Source organism: Rhinatrema bivittatum, chromosome 18 (genome assembly GCF_901001135.1).
Source record: "Rhinatrema bivittatum chromosome 18, aRhiBiv1.1, whole genome shotgun sequence".
In the NCBI taxonomy this organism is placed as follows: domain Eukaryota; kingdom Metazoa; phylum Chordata; class Amphibia; order Gymnophiona; family Rhinatrematidae; genus Rhinatrema; species Rhinatrema bivittatum.
In genome coordinates, this window is record NC_042632.1 from 49,299,159 (window position 1) to 49,317,923 (window position 18,765).

Consider the following 18,765-nt stretch of genomic DNA (forward strand, 5'->3'; position numbering starts at 1 on the left):
CCGCCAGGAGCACAATTTCGGGATCCAGCAGGCAAAAAAAAAAATCTCCAACCAGTCTTGGCTCACAATGATCTTAAAATGCTGCACTCACAGCAGCCGATAAAGGAAAGAAAAATCTCCAAAATGAAATACAGCAATAGACGGAATAGAGGCGACTCCTGTCCTGCACCCTGTGTGTGTCCCCCACCCACACTTCACCCCCATCTTGTGATTTTGCCTTCCCCTCAGCTCCCCAAATCGACATTTTTTAAAATTTATTTTAATCCTCCTGCTTCGGCAACAGTGGTAACATCATTTCCCCAAGGGGGGGTCAAGTAGGTTAGGGGCCCCCACATTGTCCAGGCTCTCAATCTCAGCCAAAAAAAGTCCAAGAAGGAACCAGACCCCCTTAGCTCATGGCACACCCCTGCCCTTGGATCTTATTCAAAATGTGATCAAATGCCCACCTTCATTACATTTCCCTCATCCGATAAAAGCACCACCCATGCCCTCTCTTTGCACAGCTAAAAGCGTACATGACGTCATTCGGGGCGCGTTCTTTCAACCGCGCTCATGGGGGGAGAGGGATTTTTATGTGGGTAAACAGAGGTTTATCCGTGCAACTTCAGAACTGCCCCTCTCCCCTAAAAATTGTCACACGCATTTCTTAAAAAAAAAAGAAAAAAAAAGTAACTCATCACAAATCGTTTCCTATTCAACACCAAGGGTTTTATAATGCCAACCTCTTCCTATCTGGGACAGGAGGGTGTTTAAATACCTGGTCGCCACGTTTAAATCCGGCCTCTGCTGCTTTGCTGCCAGTTTCCACGCTCTCCACAAAAATCCCAAATCCTCTGTCGCTTCCTCCCAGGAAGCTGAAGTGAAGCGGCGAATCCCGGGAAGCTTTCAGCAACGTTATCTGCCTCCACTTGGCCTTTGCCGCACAAGCGATGTTCAGCAGCCTGAGGTGCCCCTTCATCTTCTGCGAAGCAAATAAAAAATAAATAAAATAAAACTTTCAGCTAAAGCACGCTGGCCCAATATTTAGGTTACAGAGGAAGAGCCCCTCCCCCCCTTCCACTCTATTAAAACCACTGTGAACATCCATTTCGGGAGAAACTTTTTAAAGACACTCTGACATAATCAACACTGCTCAATGTCTACAGCAGGCACTAGAGAAAAAGTTAGTGCCCGTGCTATGCTCTCGTAACAAGCGTTCCTTCTAGCGAAAAATGAAGAGGAGAAAAAAATCTAATTTTTTTTTTTCCCAGCTTTTGGACTGGATGGGCCCGGCAGCTTAGAGGGAACGGATTTTCTCCGCTGCCTGCTGGCAGCCTGGTTTACTGAAATGTAGACCGGAAACTAGCATTTTCTACTGATGAACCAGGTCATCTTTGGGAGGTGAAGGGGTCAGAGAGACAGAGCAAAGTGTTTGGGTGGACAGGCGGGGGTGGGTGGGTAGGGGGTTAGTATGCGTGACATTAAAAAAAAATGTATATATATATTTTCATACCGCATTTTCCAGGTTTTTTTCAAATTCTTCCAAGAATCGTGTCATGGCAGGATTGCCTTCAAAATCATTAAAATGATTGTTTACCCACAGCAGCACCACCCGTGTGACCTGTTGAGGGGAAAGGTGGGAATAAAAAAAAAAAAAAAAAAAAGTAAGCCAATATAAAACATTACCTCGTGACAATTAAGCAAACAATGGGGGCATTTGATCCTGCAGATGAAAACCCTCCCCTAATAGCACACATCCAACTACATGTGATTTTTCAAAGCAGCCAACCGTGAGCAAGAGACACAATCTATTGCTTTGGGAAAAAAAAAAAAAAATCAGTCCTCCTTTAATATTTCACTGCACAATTAATGAAAGAAAACGCAAACGCCGTGCTGACAGCAAACAGCTAGATTAATGCCCAGTGGGAAGACAGGCTTCAGATACCTTCTTCTCCTGGTGTGTACTGATTTCTGGGCACACATCCCTGGCGAAAATGACTTTCCTCAGCAATTCGGTCAAAGCGACGAACTGCGCGTCTGTTTAAGTATTGCTTCAGATCAAAAAAAAAAAAAAAAAAGGATCTGAAAGGGGGGATGGATGCGTGTGTAACTTTTATTGCTGTCTACTGCAAACGAAGCAGGCTCAAGTTCAGCCATATAACCACCATTTCAGCACACTCGCCACAAGGAAATGCTTTTAAAAAAAAAAAAAAAAGGGAAAAAAAAAAAAAAAAAAAAAAAAGAAGTTGGACCCAATGTGCGTTTCCTTTTTCTAAAAATAGAATAATTTCTGTAAAAAGTGCTAGAACATTTTTTTCTCCCAATTACAAGAATAAAGAAGAAATGTACAGAAGTGGTGTCTTTCAAAATTATTTTCGTTCCAACTGATGAAAAACATCACAATTACACAGATAGAAATTTCTTCTTTTTTTTTTTTTTTTTTTTAACAGGGTGGCGCTTTGGTCTCTGTTTTATCTACCTGCTGCACACAAGCACGTACCGAGCCTTACCGCAGGGGAATTAAGCGCACCACACGGTAAGAGCAAGAGAAGCCTTTTACTGGAACTTTCTTGGCACGTGCTTGCTGCCCGCTTACACGCACAAGTGAATAAAAAACGCACCCCTAGCGACCAGGTCAGCACGCTTACCTTGTCCCGGAGGCTGTCCACGTTGAACCACTCTAAAAGTTTGTCTCCAACCTCCAACGGGCTTGACAAGAAGGTCCTGTAGGTTAACAGGAAATCTTCAATGTAAGTGGGATCAACGATAGAGTGCTCTTCTATCAAGTGCATGATGAGCCTTTCTGGTGTCCCCTGCAAACAGAGAAAGAATTAAGCGTGTCCTGTTGGATGGAAAAACAAACATAACCACAGTCTGGGTACTGCCGTCATATGCTCTGCATTCACTTTTAATGGGATACTTGGAAGTTTTTTTCCCAAGCTACTAGTTTTAGGAATTGTGCCTGCGTACGTAAGGGTTACAGTTTGAGTCATTACGTTAACATAGTTTACCTTTATGACGATGTGGCCTTTCCTGGTTCCACTACGATCCAGTTCTCTGTGCTCCTTCACCATAACAATCTCCCCTTCCTCCTCCACCTTGTGCGTGTTCCTCTCCACATGGTTCAGGATCCGCCAGTAGTCCTGCTGGGCTATGCAAACGAACTGCCCCAGAATAAGGTGGGGGCAATTAATAAACCTGTAGTACATGAAGACATCCCCGCGCACCAGAGCCGGGCACGTGTGGTCCAGCAGCGACGAAAGATCACTTGACATCTGCTTCCTACCCCCCCCCCCCCTTCCTGCGCCTGAAAGCGGATAAGCAGGGCGGGAAGGAGCGCGAACAGGAGACACCGGCAACAACAACAAAAAAAAAATCCAGCCTGCGGAGCGAGCGTCTGCACGAAAATGTGGAAACAAGCATTTCTCACCACCACGAAAACTGCCAGGCTGACCTGCAGTTTCTGAAAGGCCCCCGCCCTCATCCAAAAAAAAAAAAACAGGCGACGAACACACCACACAAGTAGAAGGCAGCAGTTCCTATTTCTTGCGAAAACAGAAATGGGGAGTCTGTCGTCCATCAAAGGAGGAAAATGTGCCATCTTAAGCAAGTGCTGTGCCAGACAGAAAAGTGAAGTCGCGTGCTGATCCTGTATTTATGCTTTGCTGGTACTGCATGCAAATTCAGGCGTGTCGAGGGATGGCATGCGAGAGACGCCCATCCCATATGGATATCATCTATACTCTCCCCACCAGCTGCCACTTTCCCAGAGCCCAGTTTGCACAGCACCTGATAAAACTGGCGCTGTCAGACCTACAAATCTGTAACTGGTTAATCCTGACGTTGAGGTATAACTAACATCCGTGCAAACAGGGCCGGTGCTAGCTTTTCTGCCCCCCACACCCCCCGCATCATTCAGTCTCTGTCCCTTGCCCACAAAAAAAAAAAATAAAAAAATAGCCCAGCTCTCTCCAGCAATTTATATTTTTAAAAACTGATCTCCCCCCCCCCCCCAAACAGAACCCATGGTCAAGGGAAGTGTATTAGGTACCTTAAACAAACCTACAGCCATACACAAACACACACACCCACCCCCCTACATACGCGCACACACAATTTAATAATGCATTTATAACAGATTTTACATGAAAAAAGAACATTCAAAATTATAGTCTTCTGAGGCAAAAATATCACTTACAACAGGCATATTACATTTACATGCACCTCTGTGGTGCCAACATTTTTTGTAATGCGTATTGGATGTGAGCATGGCCCTCAGAAAGCCATGAATAAACGGAATTACCATTATAATATAGTAAACCTCCCATACCAAAAACAACAGTAACAACCTTATCTATGACAAGGTAATACTGCACATATTACACCAGGCCCTAGAACTCCAATACACTTCCTATTAGGAAAAGAGAAAAATCAGACTGCTATAGATCACTACAGATATATTATACGGTAGCAGAATACCTCACCTCGGTCACACACGGAGAACACAGACAGACTCTGACCAAATACAGACTAAAGAGAGACTTTGTCAAATGCCTTCTGAAAATCCAAATATGCTATAATAACTGATACACCTTTATCCACATTTATTTACACCTTCAAAAAATCTAGTATATTGGTAAAGCAAGATTTCCATTTGCTAAATCCACGTTGACTCTTCCCAATTAGGCTATGTCTATGCCAGTAATTTTAGTATTTTGAAATTAGCTTCTATTTTACCCAGCATGACATCAGGATCATTGGTCTGCTGTTTTCAGGATCACCCTTGGTACCTTTTTTAAAAATTGGTACCGGTAGTACATTGGCCACCCTCCAGTTATCATATACTGTAGTTGTTTTTAATGATAAGCTCCAGATTATTAGTAATAAGTCTGCAATTTCATATTTGAGTTCTTTCAGAACTGGATGAATACCATCCGGTCCTGGTGCTTTGTTAATCTTTAATTTGTCAATTTCCTCTATTAGATCTTTCAGTTTCACTGTGATTTGCTTCAGTTCCTCTGAATCATCACCATCAAATAACTTTTCCAGAGTGTGGGTATCTCCCAAAAGGTCACAGATCAAAGCAAAGAATTAGTTTTTCTATTATTGCCTTGTCATCTGAGTGCTTCTTTTACCCCATGGTCATCTAGTTGTCTCACTTGCTCACAGGTTTCTTGCTCTGGAGTTACTTGAAAGGTTTTATTAGTAGTTTTTGCCTCTATGACAAGATTCTATTCAAATTCTCTCTTGGTCTGCCTTATTAATATTTTATCTCTAACTTGCCTGTGCTTATTCTCTTTCCTATTTTCCTCATTTGGATCTACTTTTCATTTTCTGAAAGATGCCCTTTTAGTTTTAATTCTCTCTTTTACCTCACAAATTGAACTATGCTAGCAGTTGTTTAGTATTCCTTCTACTTTTTTTAATGCACGGAATACATTTTATCTAGGCTTCCAATATGGTATTTTTAAACAATGTGCATGCCTCATGCAAATGTTTAACCTTTTAACTATTCCTTTAAAAAATTTTTATAGTAAATGTCCTCATTTATCATAGTCTCACTTTTTAAAGTTAAATTCTTCTGCAACTGTTTTATTTAAATGTCTTCCCTCCAGTGATTATGTCAAATCTGATTGCACTGTAATAATTATTGCTAAGTGGCCATGCCATCTCCTCTCTCATTATTCCTTGCACTGGGGTCCTGCCTGCCATTAAAGGTTAGATCTAAAATAGTTTCTCCTCTGATCTCTCAGTGGTTCCAGGATCAGTTGCTCCATGAAGCAGTCATTTATGGCATCCAGAAACTACCTCTCTATCATGTCATGATGAGATTTACCCAATCAATCCTTGGCTAATTGCAATATCCCATTATTATTGTGTTGTCCATTTTATGTGCCTTTCTAATTTGTTAGAATTTCACAGAGATTAAAAAAAAAAAAAAAAAAAAAAAGGCAGATTTAAAACTTACCTGACAGTCATCAACTTTGGTCCTCACCAACCCATTCATGTACTGCTTATCTAGAGAAGGGACAATACCAAAACTATTTCCCATGCAGAGGCTCTCACTTTTCCCATCAGGATGTGCAATTTCCACTGTGCCGTTTAAAATGACATACCAGGAGTCCAGCTAAAGCGAAAGAAGTAAATGCCGCTATGTGAGCCGTTCATCACTGTTACACAGTGCAATATGCGATATTTAAAATACAGACAAATCTTTCCTTTATGACCTTTATGACTCCTCAAAAGTAATAAAAAAAAATAAAAATCACCCCTGTGCTTTGCGATTACTGCACTCCACCCTTCACATGAAGTAACAGTAAGAAGAGGCTGGTTCTGATTGAGCTGAAAGTCCAAAACAGCAGGAGAAAACTCCAAGGCCACAAAAAAAAAAAAAAGGTGCACCATTATATCAGGAGGTAATTCTCAAAGTCATTTACCTGGATAAATTTGCCTGTCTGAAAACTGCACCCCTTCCCCTAAATACAGCTAGAAGTGCGCATGGCGCTGCACAATTTGCATAATTTTAGCCACTTTTGGGGGAGGCATTCCTGGGATGGGGGTGGAGTGTCTTGGACAAGATCAGAAAATAACTTTGTGTTTTCAAGTGCATACACATTTTCCATAGGAAAAATCTTCCCACATAAAAAGCACAGGCAAATGTCCCCAGCTACTCTCTACCCACGACGTGTTTCACAGGGACAATATGCATTGATTTTCTCCTCGGAACCTGGCACGAGCCTGTGGGTAGAAGTGCCAGCTGACTTTCGTCTCATAGAGAACATTTTTTGAAAACTGTCCCAATCCCACCAGAAGCTCCTGTTCATGGAGTCATTTGCAAGTCGTGTGTTTCCATTTCACACCTCATTACTATTTAACCTCATTACTATTTAACCTCTTTCTGGGGATAAGGGTGGATAAATAACTTTAGTTTTCCAGTTTATATTTGTGATGGGGGGAGGCCAATTATCGCATTGCTACAAACTACATTATTTATTTTCCTGTACAACCAACAAACATTGTTAGCATCTGAGCTACAAAGTGAAGAACATAAGAAGTTGCCATAACGGGTCAGCCCAAGGGACCATCAAGCCCAGCATCCTGTTTCCAACAGTGGCCAATCTAGGATACAAGAACCTGGCGAGTACCCAAACACTAAACAGATCCCGTGCAGTGGCTATTTTGGATACTTGCCAGGTTCTTATGGCCTGGACTGGCCACTGTTGGAAACAGGATGCTGGGCTTGATGGACCCTTGGTCTGACCCAGTATGGCATTTTCTTATGTCCTTAAGTCAACATGACTAATAGCAGTTAAGCCATTTGGTTCCAGCAAACCCTTAATGTTGTGCACAAGGAAGCCCGCATCCAGATGATTTTATGGAGGTAACAAATCCACTCCCCCCCTCAGTAAAAGCCAGATGGAAACTGCCCTTCTCCTCTGCATGTTTAAGAGGCTAGCAAGCAGCACGGGGGTGGGGGGGGGGGGGAGGATTTTGTTTTTATATCCCACACCTGCTCATATCTGGTGCAAAGTCCACAGATACTGAAATTCCCAAGGCACCAACCGGCCCCTGAATTTTCAAAGGGAACCCCTGCACGGGGGAGTTTCCTTTTGAAAATTCACTTGCAGGGCCAGCGGGTGCAAGTTCCTTGGATATTTAAAAATAAAAAAAAAGCCTTTATAATGTCATAGAAGGAATTCTGCCCCAGAGTTTGACCCCTGCAGTCATTATAATTGACATTCTCTCTCTCTCTCTCTCTCCAAGTTGAGAAAAATGACAATTAGAAAGTATGACCTGCATCAGAAACTCAAAACTGGAACAACGTGTACAAACATTTGAGCCGTGGGGACAGAGGTTCACGCGATGACTAGCTTAAGAACAGAACAGGGAACATGTGCTGCAGGCTCAGTCAGACCCAGGCTAAATATCGGGAAGTTTCCTCCCTATGCTAAAACACAATAAAAAAAACAAACAACTTATGGCCCCGGTTGCAATTAATGCATTTAAAAAATAAATGCATGCAATAAATAAGTACATACATAGCATTTGCTGCATTACATCGCTTACCTCCTGCCCGTTCTCTAGAATGATGGCTCCTGCTTGCTCTACCACTTCAAAGATCATCACGGAGCAGAGCTCTCTCCTCACAGACATTGTCATGTTCGCAAAGGCAGGGAGCTGATGCATAAACTCCAGTAATTGCTCTGTTAGGGAAAGGAAACACAGACATGAGTGCGCACACAGCCCCCAGGCCTCCCTGCAGGTACGCTAAATCTCCGTTAAATACCGACTGCAAAAGATCACTCGCTGGGTATTTCAGTCCCTGCCAGTGCCTTTGGGCTGAGTGGGCACAGCATGCATTTTCCGTATCATCATCACCACCACCACAGTCATCGATACGTGGGCAATCTGAATCCTCCATCATGATGGGATTCCGGGTCACTATAGGACCCATGGCATCCATCTGAGTGTACAACCACTGGACTGCAAGTATTTTTTTTAAAGCGTATAAAATAATTTTACAACACAGAAGACGTCAACTGATAAGCATTAAGCACCATGATGCCAATTTGTAACAGATGAGAAATACAATCTTCATGAAAATGTTTTTGGGGTTTTTTTTTTTTCCCCCTCCTTGATGGTTAAGCTATAGTGAAAGCAACAGGACTGTAGAACTGCCTGGAGCCTGCAGAAAGATCCTTTCAACTCAATTCCTTTTGCCGTTTTAACCTCCTGCCGTACTTGTAGCTCTTCCCCAGTATTTGCACACAGAATTATCACTTCTGATCAGGGCCCTGCTGACCGAGTTCCTGCTCACTGATGAAACTCCTCAACACGGGACAGTTCTCAGAGGCACAAAACGTGATAAATTATTTGGTCTGTGTATAAAAGTTTTTGTGCGCAGACTTCAGAAACAATCTGCATGGCATCCTGACCTCTCAGTGTAGCCGACACTTAAAATGCTTTATTATTCATAATAAACAAGGTAATGGCACAAAAGGGCAATGAGAAGCAGATGAATGTTTATGCTCATAGGTCAAGTGAGCTGCTAATTTTATTTTTAAGCGTGATCATAAAATATTCATAGGTGCAAAAAAGATATCTTAATACTGTTGCTCACCAATGTCATCATCCATTCTGTCTGCAGGATCCTTCTCCAGGCACTCTCGCACCACATCTCGCCCCAGCAAGGGGTCAGACGCTCTGTCGATCTCTTCGTCCTCCTCCTCTTCGTCCTCAGAGTCCACAGGTGCTTCCGGTAAACCTGTTAAATCTACATCTCCCATCTCACTTTCTGTGGCCTGGAGGAAACCACGCAACAAGAAGGGTCATGACCACTGCTTCCTGCAACAGGTTTTTTTTTTTTTTTTATCATCAAAGGCTGATTGCATAAATCAGACTTAGGATCTTTTAGGTTTCTGTCAATCACTTGTCAGCCTGCATGGATAAAGCATGGTAATTGTGCTCTCCTATACAAAATGGTTATAGCCCATATCTATGTGGGTCAGTTTTCAAAATGCTCCCAAGCCACCAAGATCATCTGTTCTCTTTAGTTTAATTTTCAGCCAAACCTAACCAGCTAGGTTTTAGACTGAAAAACATTCTCCTAATCTAATCAAACATAATTTGTCTGCTTAGATTTTGAGACTGCAATTCATTTCCCTAGTTTTAACCAACTAAATTTAGCTGGTTAGTGTTAAAAATCAACACTAGCCAGTCATGTCATAACCCACTCTGGAACTGCCCATCTAAAAACTATAAAAATACATCTTGTGCAGTCAACTCGTCAAGAGGAAGGCCAACGTTTAGCTGGAGAGGTTTAACTAACTCTCAAAGTTAGTCGGTTAAACCTTTCGACAATGGACCCCCCTATACATTAGTGAGTATTAGCCATGACGAATTTAGGCAAAAAGCTTAAAACCGCCCAGTTTCAAACTAAATGGACATAGTCATGTAGTAGTGAAGGAATAAAGAGACCAAAACATCAAGCAGTAATAAAATCTAAAGCCAAGGGATTTACTGAATACTCCTCCCTGTGGGCCTCCTGTGTCATTATTCCTATCATATTACAATTTAAGGTCCAAGCGGGGAAAAAAAAAAAAAAAGATTTATATTGTTTATTGAACCAGTTTAAAAGAAAATAATCTGATCCCATATTCAGGTTTTAAAGTTGCACAGACAAAAAGCTTTGGTGTATTCATTTCAGATAAGCAGGGAGATGTATTCTGTCCAATCAGAATCAAGCAAGCTGAAGACTGAATTTTTCCCCTTCTATAGGATTTGCATTAAGTTAGGACTTTCAGCTGCTTTGGTTGCTGATTTAAACGGTCCAGGTGCACCACAACATGGTTTTTCTTCTTTGCATTCTGCATAATATTTCATAATTTGGGTGAATTACTGCCAAAATAATACGTGTACTGGAAACATAACTATGAACGATATATATTTTGCCAGCATAGTACAGGCTATTTTTGTAACACGGTTGTCCAAAATTGCAGCTCGTTTTAGTAAAGGTCTGAATTTATGAGCTGAATGTGTCATAGTTCCTGTGTCAGTTTTATTGAAGCTCTATTAACTGGCCTCAGGAAACAAATGAATCTTTAATCTCGCTCACAAATTATAGAAGAATACAGGCTAAGACTGTTGGAGCAATTTTTTCTGTGTGTGAATAAAATAATGAAACAAAACCTTACAAAGTTGTGCTTATGCTGGCCATTAAAAAGAAGGCTATAAACAAACAGTAATTAAAAATTAACTATTCCAAAATATGGAGGCTAGAACATGAGCATCCATGCATAGGAATCACTTACTGTTCTGTCTTACTGAAAACAAATCCGTTATCTTGCCTTCCCCGACACTTAAAGGAAAATTGGTTCTTACCTGCTAATTTTTGTGTTCCTGTAGTACCACAGATCAGTCCAGACTCCTGGGTTTTGCCTCCCTTCCAGTAGATGGAGGCACCCGACCAGCAAACAAACAGAGCTCCTTTTTTTTTAAAAAAAAAACTTTATACTTGCTGCTTCAGGCTCTGGCTGTCCACCTGAGGTTGGGGGTGGGGGTTAGGGGGGGGGAGGGAACTGGCCCCGCCAGATATCTCCCCCCTCAGCGGGTCAAGGCGCCGGGCACAGACCTCAGGGGTTTCCAACCCCTCCCGCACGGGAGCTCCTCCACCTGAAAGGATGGTCCCCACCAGGACCTACCGACTTTTCAGGAGGGCTAAGCGAAATAAACTTAAAAAGGTGGATAAATAGTAACATAATTAAGGATGGCTACTTTAAACTAAATGTTCTAAAAGATTAAGACCGCTGCTTCATAAACATGACTTCAGAACAGTTCTTCGAGCACTCGTTTTCTCAAAAACAGACGACTGCAATGAATTATTATTAGGCCTCCCCGCTTCTACCACCAGACCGCTCCAACTTCTGCAGAATTCAGCAGCCAGAATACTAACCAGTAACTAGGAAATCTGAACACATAACCCCTTTTTCTAAAAGAATTACACTGGCTTCCTATCCCACATCGCATCCAGTTCAAAACCTTATCATTAATCCACAAGACCCTTTATGATGACAAAGTTGAATGGCTCACTGCTGCCTTACATTTTCATACCCCACAAAGAACCTCAAGATCAGCAGGTAATGGGGACATTACCTATCCCTTCCTCTAAATCAGCACAACTAAACACTGTTAGAGAAAGAGCTATATCTGTTGCCGGGCCTCAATTATGGAACTCCTTACCGCAAAATTTAAGACTGGAACCAAATACTAAAACATTTAAGAAAGGAGTTAAAACTTGGCTCTTTCAGCAAGCATTTTCTTAATTTTATAGGTCAAGTTCCATGATTTAGTAATTAATTTTTTTCTTATTGTATTTTATATGTTTTATTAAGAATTTTATGTATTTTAAGATTTTAGGATTAAAATACATTTGAATTACAATATAATTGTGTATTTGACATTTTATTGTAAACCGATGTGATGTTTCTTACAAACGTCGGTATATAAAAACGAATAAATAAATACATTTTTAAAAACCACCTCATTTTTTTTTCTTTTTTCTAAATTCCCTTCAGACTGCAAGATTTGCACCACCTGCTGGAGACAGAGAAATACTGATGGACTGCAGGTGGCACACCAGGTTATGTTAGTGTCAGTAAAACTTTCTCTGTCTCCATCTGCTGGAAGGGAGGCGAAACGCAGGAGTCTGGACTGATCTGGGTACTTACAGGGAATTGCGCCAATAGTCTGTTCCGTTTCCAACTCAGGCAGGTAAATATTTACCCACCTTGAGTCGGGTGGGTTATGTTTGGAATTTCAAACATCCACAATACAAAACTCGATATTCAAAACACAAGGTGCACGTGTACAAGTGGAGGCTAAGTATACGCACTTTACCAGCTGTAAAATGGGGGCATAAAATTATGTCATTCAGAGGCACGTTACTTACGTGTATAACTTTTGAAATGTGAAGTTACACACAAATCCATAATACATGTTCACCCTCCCTCCTGGGATGCCTCTTTTTATGAATCTGCATGTGTATTTTTAGGGGGCGGAAAACCCACTTACAGGCATACGGGCAACTTGCGCACAGAATTTTTTTTTTTTTTTTTTTTTTAAACAGTAGTAGTTTAGTTATGCACCTTTCCATACATGCAGAAGTCCCAAACAAGCTTTAGAAAATGTATCCCAGGGTGCCTTACAATATGTAAATAATTTAGAACAACCCAAAATCATTCGTCACTAACCACACCACACCCCCAACTTCCCTTTTCCTCTCCCCAGAAAAAGCCAATAAATTGAGAAAGATGGCATCTAGAATAAAATTCCTTTTGGTTTCCATTTGTCAAGCAGTGCAAGACGATGTGGATAAGCGCTGTTGGACTCTACCGTACCTACTGCCCATTCTGATATTGTATACACATCAAATTACAGTGTAATTTGCTGATCAAATGAAAAGATTTTACTCCTTGCAATACAAAAGTATGTGTGCATATTTATATAAATCTATATCTTTGGATATATTTGTATGCATAAATCTATTGATGCATATACATTACTTATATGTCTAGCCATAAATATCCATGCATATTGTACATGCACAAAGATAGTCTATTTGTGTTGTAGTATCACACATCTTATGTTTTTCAATTCTTTAATGTACCGCTGCATTTCACTATGTATACTTGCTGTCACTTTTAATGAAGTGTTACTAAAGTAATAACACTGTAGGCTAATCAATCCACAGCTGAAACCTTATAGAAACTCTTAAAAAAAAAAAAAAAAATCAGTAAAAGACAGAACAACACAGAAGCAATGCATTTCTTCACTAGATACCCGAGGTTTACACATAGGCTTAAATAAGGATCTTTAAAAGGACTTTGCACAAAGAAAATAAGGCAATATGCACAGGTCGGCTAATGATCACGTGAGCATTTTGATTTTATTAAAATGCCCGAGCACAGCTAAATGAATTAGGAAAATTGAAAAGCAGCTACACCATAAAAAAAAAAAGCCCCTGCTGTACAAATCAGTCCACTTCCCAGAAAACTGCACTGGTAGCATTTCTCATGCAGTTGGAGGTAGCTGGAAATTAAATTGCATGACATCATCTTTAAAAATATAATAGGCAGCTGCTGCTGCTGCGCTCTCCTGGGTTCGTATTCTTTGGCTTTAGCAGGCCTGGCAAATTCATGCTGCACCTCAGACCCAGGAGCAAAAGCACATCTGCAGTGCAAACTCATGTTTGCAAGTGGTCACAATGGGGATGGTTCCCCGTTTCTTTTTGGCCTTGCACGACTGCCGTAGGCCACAACTCCACGGTCACATGCTAACTGGGCAGAAACATCTGCTGAAGCCAAGAAGGGCCAGATGTGGGGGCTGGACTAAGCGCATCCAAATGGGGAGGGAGAGCTTCCTTCCCAGGCAAACCCTGTACATCAAGCACCACAGCAGGCTTTGTGTTTTATTTTATTTATTTGTTTTTAAAGCGCGGCTCTTACATCACACACCAGTGGACTTGGGATGGAAGCTATTCCAGCCCTAGAGAAACTTCTTAGAGGCGCCGAGTAAACGCACGAGAGAAAATGCAGCCAGCAACAGCTTCGATTTTCTAATTCTGTAACTGGATGATGCTTTGGAAACGGACTTGGCGGTCTTTATCCTAAGTGTCACCATGGTCACACGTTCTTTGCTTTTTCCTTAAATTGAACTCGCATCAGTCTGACAGACGGCGAGCAATATTACTGGCGAGCTTGCGCGCGCCTGTTCAGCGCAATGCCCTGGTGTCTTAGGCTATATGAATTTGAGCACTACGAGCCTAAGGGTCAGAGTCAAATGTGGGTTTAAACACTTAGGAGCAGAAGCCTATTAGGAAGACGCGACATATACATTGGAAGGAAGGGTTATTTTTAAGATATCAAATTCATCTTTGGATTTTTATACAAAAAAAAAAAAAAGTTATTCTACAATGCATTAGCCCCAAAATGTGCAAGAAAATATTAATATTGAATATGTTGACTTAACATGACTCAAGGTGGGTGTAGAAGTGGGACACGGTATTCACAGCACAGACAGGTGAACTCACCTATTACCTGTACTACAAGATCGGCTTACAGGTTTAATATATTCTAAATCCTCGGGGAGCCATCCGACGAAGTGTGAAGAGTTTATTAGAGATAGAAAGAGCTGTTGGGTTGCCTGCGAGCTGCACGCCTGGATAGTTGCATCCCCTTTTCAGTTACACATTACAACACTTTTTTCCTCCCCATGCTGCCATTATTAATTTCTAAAGCTCTGGGTACTTGGTGAGATCTAACGTTCAAGCTCATACAAGCGTGCCAGAGAGGGTAAGTGCCAGAGAAGTTGCCCCATCAGCTAAGGAACCAGAATCACTGGTCTGGGGTCAGGCAGCTGTAAATTCAAATCAAATAGCCCAAAGCTGTAAAAATAAGGTGTGTAGGGGTGTGTGTAGGGGTGTGGGAGGAGGGGGGTGTGGGGTGTGTGTGTAGGGGTGTGTGTGTGTGTGTGTGTGTTGGAAACCCCTATGGTGAAAAGTCAGCATTCTCAAGCCAATCTTTAGCTATAAATGGGAGTTTACCTTCAGAACAATGAACATATTTCCAGGCTTATTACAACAACTCATTTTAGAACTAGTAATTCAATTACTTTTCTGTGAAGTGAACTGTGGGGTGTGTTGGTGGAGGAGGGGAGAGCGCAAGTGGTGTTTTTGAAGACAGGAGCCTAAATTAATGACAACGTTACTGCCTTACCCCTGTCTTCATTCCTTTGCTTGATTTCAGGTATGGTTCTCCTTCTGGTAAGCACCTCTTCAATGCCTCTCTCCATTAGAAAAGCCCCTGTCCTCACTAACCAGGTCTGCATTTTCCAGTCACACCAAACCTCCCCCCCCCCCCCCCCCCAGACATTATCTTTCTTCAAATGTCTTCTCCAAACCCATCCAACATCAAGCAGCCTTCCCAGTCTGAGGGATTATCCTGCTCCCTGCCCACATCCCAGTCTGAGGGATTATCCTGCTCCCTGCCCACATCTTTTGGGTCCTACTGGGTTGTTTTTTTTGCCCTACCCCCCCCCAGCCTCACACCTAAGTTTTATCCCCTGCTCCCGGGAGGCTGGCTCATGGTATGAAGGTAGCAGGCTGTGTGCATCTTTAATGCTTCTGAAACAGGGATCAACGGGTAAAAGTGCTCTGAACCGTAAACCGGAAAAAACACACTTCCCACAGACACTCGTTTGTCACGCTTTCACCCAGAATGGTGGAAATGGTTAAGGAAAGAGAACTTTCCAACCCCCATGAGCTTCAGAAGTGAAGTAAAACCCAAAAAAAAACCCCTGAGAAGGATCCTCTTTTTCTCTGGTTTCACATCGCTGATTCAACTAGAAAACGAACTCCATCACCACTTCACTAGTATTACTGTTTAAATCTCACAGAAACACCCCCCCAATGTTAGCAATATGAGCTGAAAAAATAATCAATAGCTCAGAAAATCATCAAGCAAGGGAAAGTAAAAAAAAAAAAAAAGCACGGTATCACCAGCAAGAGACACCCAAACAACTGTAAGCAGGGAGCAATTATGAAAAGGTCAGCAGTTGTCACCTTGCTCACCCTTCCAGCAGGACATTAATTATTAACCGCAGAGCGGCCATGAAAGCCAACTCTACGTCCACACGTCTTTGCTTGGCCCAGCCAGGAAGGGGGAGGGAGGGAGGGAGGGCTATGCACGGTTTACTGCGACAGGAAGTCGGAGCTGCTCCTGCTGGTGGTTCTTCCGGGGAGGGAGGGGAAGCGTGGGAAAGAACACGGATCCGAAGCCTGCTGAAGCAAAACCAGAACAATGCCCGACCGGACCCGGCCCTTGCAACAAAGCACGTGCGCAAAATGCGCGCACACACACACACACGTGTCGTGCAGCAGTAACAGAATATCCCATTAGAAGAAAGAGATGCTGAAAATTCAGACTCTTTACCTCAAGAAAAAAGTAATTTCGAGACAGATATTCTGGGGTGAACTTTCAAAGACATTTCATAGCATAAGAACAAGAAGCGCCAGGATGGCTCAGACCAAGCCTGCAACAGTGGCCCGTCTGGGTCACAAGGACCCATCAGATCTATTTCTTGTAATCTGACTCCCAGGGATAAGCGTTGGCTTTCCCAAGTCTGCCTGGCTAATAACCGTTTATGGACTTTTCCTTCAGGAACTTGTACAATCCTCTTTTGAACCACTCTATGTTAGTTGCTTTAACCATGTCCTCTGGCAACAGATTCCATTCCTTATGTGCAGAGTGAAAAATACTTCCTATGATTTGTTTTAAATCTGCCTGGTTGCTAGTTTCATGGCGCGCCCCCTCGTCCTAGTGTTGTATGAAAGGGTAAACAACTGTTCCCTATCTACCCGTTCCACCCCACTAATGGATTTTATACCTTTCCATCCTATCCCCTTCTCAGTCATCTCTTTTGCCTTTCCCCAGAAGGAAGCTTTTCCATCCCTTTATCATTTTTGTCGCCAACCTCTGCACCTTGTCTACGTCCGCTATGTATTTTGTGAGATGGGGTGACCAGAAGTGCGCACAATGCTCAAGGTGCGCTCGCACCATGGATCCATGCAAAGCCGTTATGATATTCTCAGTTTTGTTTCTATTCCTTTCCCAATAATTCCTAATATTCTATTTGCCTTTTTGACTGCCGCCGCAGTCCATAAGGACCGAGAAGTCCTTATCCTAAGTACTGACTCCTTACACATGGAACTGTAATTATGTTTTCCTACGTGCATTACTTTACACTCGTCTACATTAAATTGTGCCTGCCATTTAGTAGCCCACTCGCCTAAGTCTCACAAGGCCCTTCTGCAGTTCTTCACAATCCGCTGCCATTTTAATGCTTCAAAAAAAATGTTTTGTCGTCTGCAAATCTGGTCACCTCACTCAGCGTTTCTTTCTCCAGATCATTTATGAATACGCTAAATAGCACAGGTCCGACAGGGTACTCCATTAACAACCTTCATCATTCAGAAAAACGTTCACATACTCCTACCCTCCGTTACCAGTCCACTGCATCCAATCCCATGACCTCCCAAATTTCCTGGGAAGTCTCTCATGAGGTACTTTGCCAAATGCCTTCTGAAAATTCAACTTACGTCTAACATGCTTACTTCCACCCTTAAAAGATATCTAGTAAACTGGTAACTTACATAACATAATGACATAGTAATGCCTGCAGAAAAGGACCAAGTGGTCTATTCAGTCTGCCCAGCGAGTTTATGGTAGTATTTGCCATGTCATACAGGGTACCCTCATGTTTCTCTTAAGGGTAGCAACTGACACTCCGTGCAGTTATCCCCAAGCATTGTAACAACCCATAAAAAATGTACTGCTAGCAACACTTTTACTGGGTGATGAAAATTAAGACCGCGCTGCTTGACATGCTTTGTTTATAGGCTTGGGCATAGAAGCAGGCCTGTGCTTTTCCCTTATCTCTCTACATATCAGTACCCCAGACGGTAAAAGTCAGGGCCAATGTTGGTTGTTGTCTGAATTCAATTCCCCCCCCCCCCCCCCACTCCACTCCACCATCAAAGTGGAGAGCGATGTTGCAGTTGTGTGAAAAGGATCAAGGCTTATTGGCCAAGGGTAGTAATCTCATGCCTTCTGTTAAGGGGAGTAACTGCTGCTCTCTACAGTTCACCCCCATCATCAGTTCCCCAGACCGTTAAAAAGTCAGGGCCCTTGGTTGTTCTATAAATCCAATTCCCCTTTTCCCCTGCTGTTGAAGCAGAGAGCAATGTTGCAGTTGCATGAAAAGCATCAAGGCTTACTGGTTAAGGTTAATAACCATTGCACCATCAAGCTACCCCCATACACCCACCCCTTTTCTTCATGTCCATCCTCCAGCCTTTAGGGATCCACAGTGTTTATCCCATGCCCCTTTGAATTGTTTGACTGTTTTTGCCTTCATCACCTCCTCCGGAAGGGCGTTCCAGGCCTCCAGCACCCTCTCCGTGAAGAAATACTGTACGGGTTTATTTTGCGCAAGGTAAAGGGCAATTACCCAAGAATTTTCAAAGCAAATTTATGCGCATCACGTGGAGCGAAGTCCGTGTGTAAAAATTATATGCAGGCTTTACCCCATCGCACACAGAAAGAAAATTACCCTCTTTGCAATTATATAAGCACTTGATGAGGATCTTGAAACGTACACACAGCAAGGAATTGGAGACAAACCTAATTTAACATAAACAAATCTGTTTACAGAGTTTTAAATCCCTGTCAT

General features: G+C 42.3%; 1 protein-coding gene across 4 annotated transcripts in view; it reads right to left on the minus strand.

Annotated features, from left to right (window-relative positions):
- LOC115079746 (rap guanine nucleotide exchange factor 6-like) overlaps positions 1–18,765 on the minus strand; it is a 401,516-nt gene that overhangs the window by 50,872 nt on the left and 331,879 nt on the right. For all 4 annotated transcript variants that reach the window (XM_029583573.1, XM_029583567.1, XM_029583568.1 and 1 more), the window contains 7 exons: positions 9,101–9,281; positions 8,047–8,183; positions 5,948–6,106; positions 2,991–3,143; positions 2,628–2,792; positions 1,493–1,600; positions 758–961 (listed from right to left, as the gene is read on the minus strand). In XM_029583573.1, coding sequence (XP_029439433.1) covers positions 758–961; positions 1,493–1,600; positions 2,628–2,792; positions 2,991–3,143; positions 5,948–6,106; positions 8,047–8,183; positions 9,101–9,281 — 1,107 coding nt within the window. The remainder of the gene's footprint in view (positions 1–757; positions 962–1,492; positions 1,601–2,627; positions 2,793–2,990; positions 3,144–5,947; positions 6,107–8,046; positions 8,184–9,100; positions 9,282–18,765) is intronic.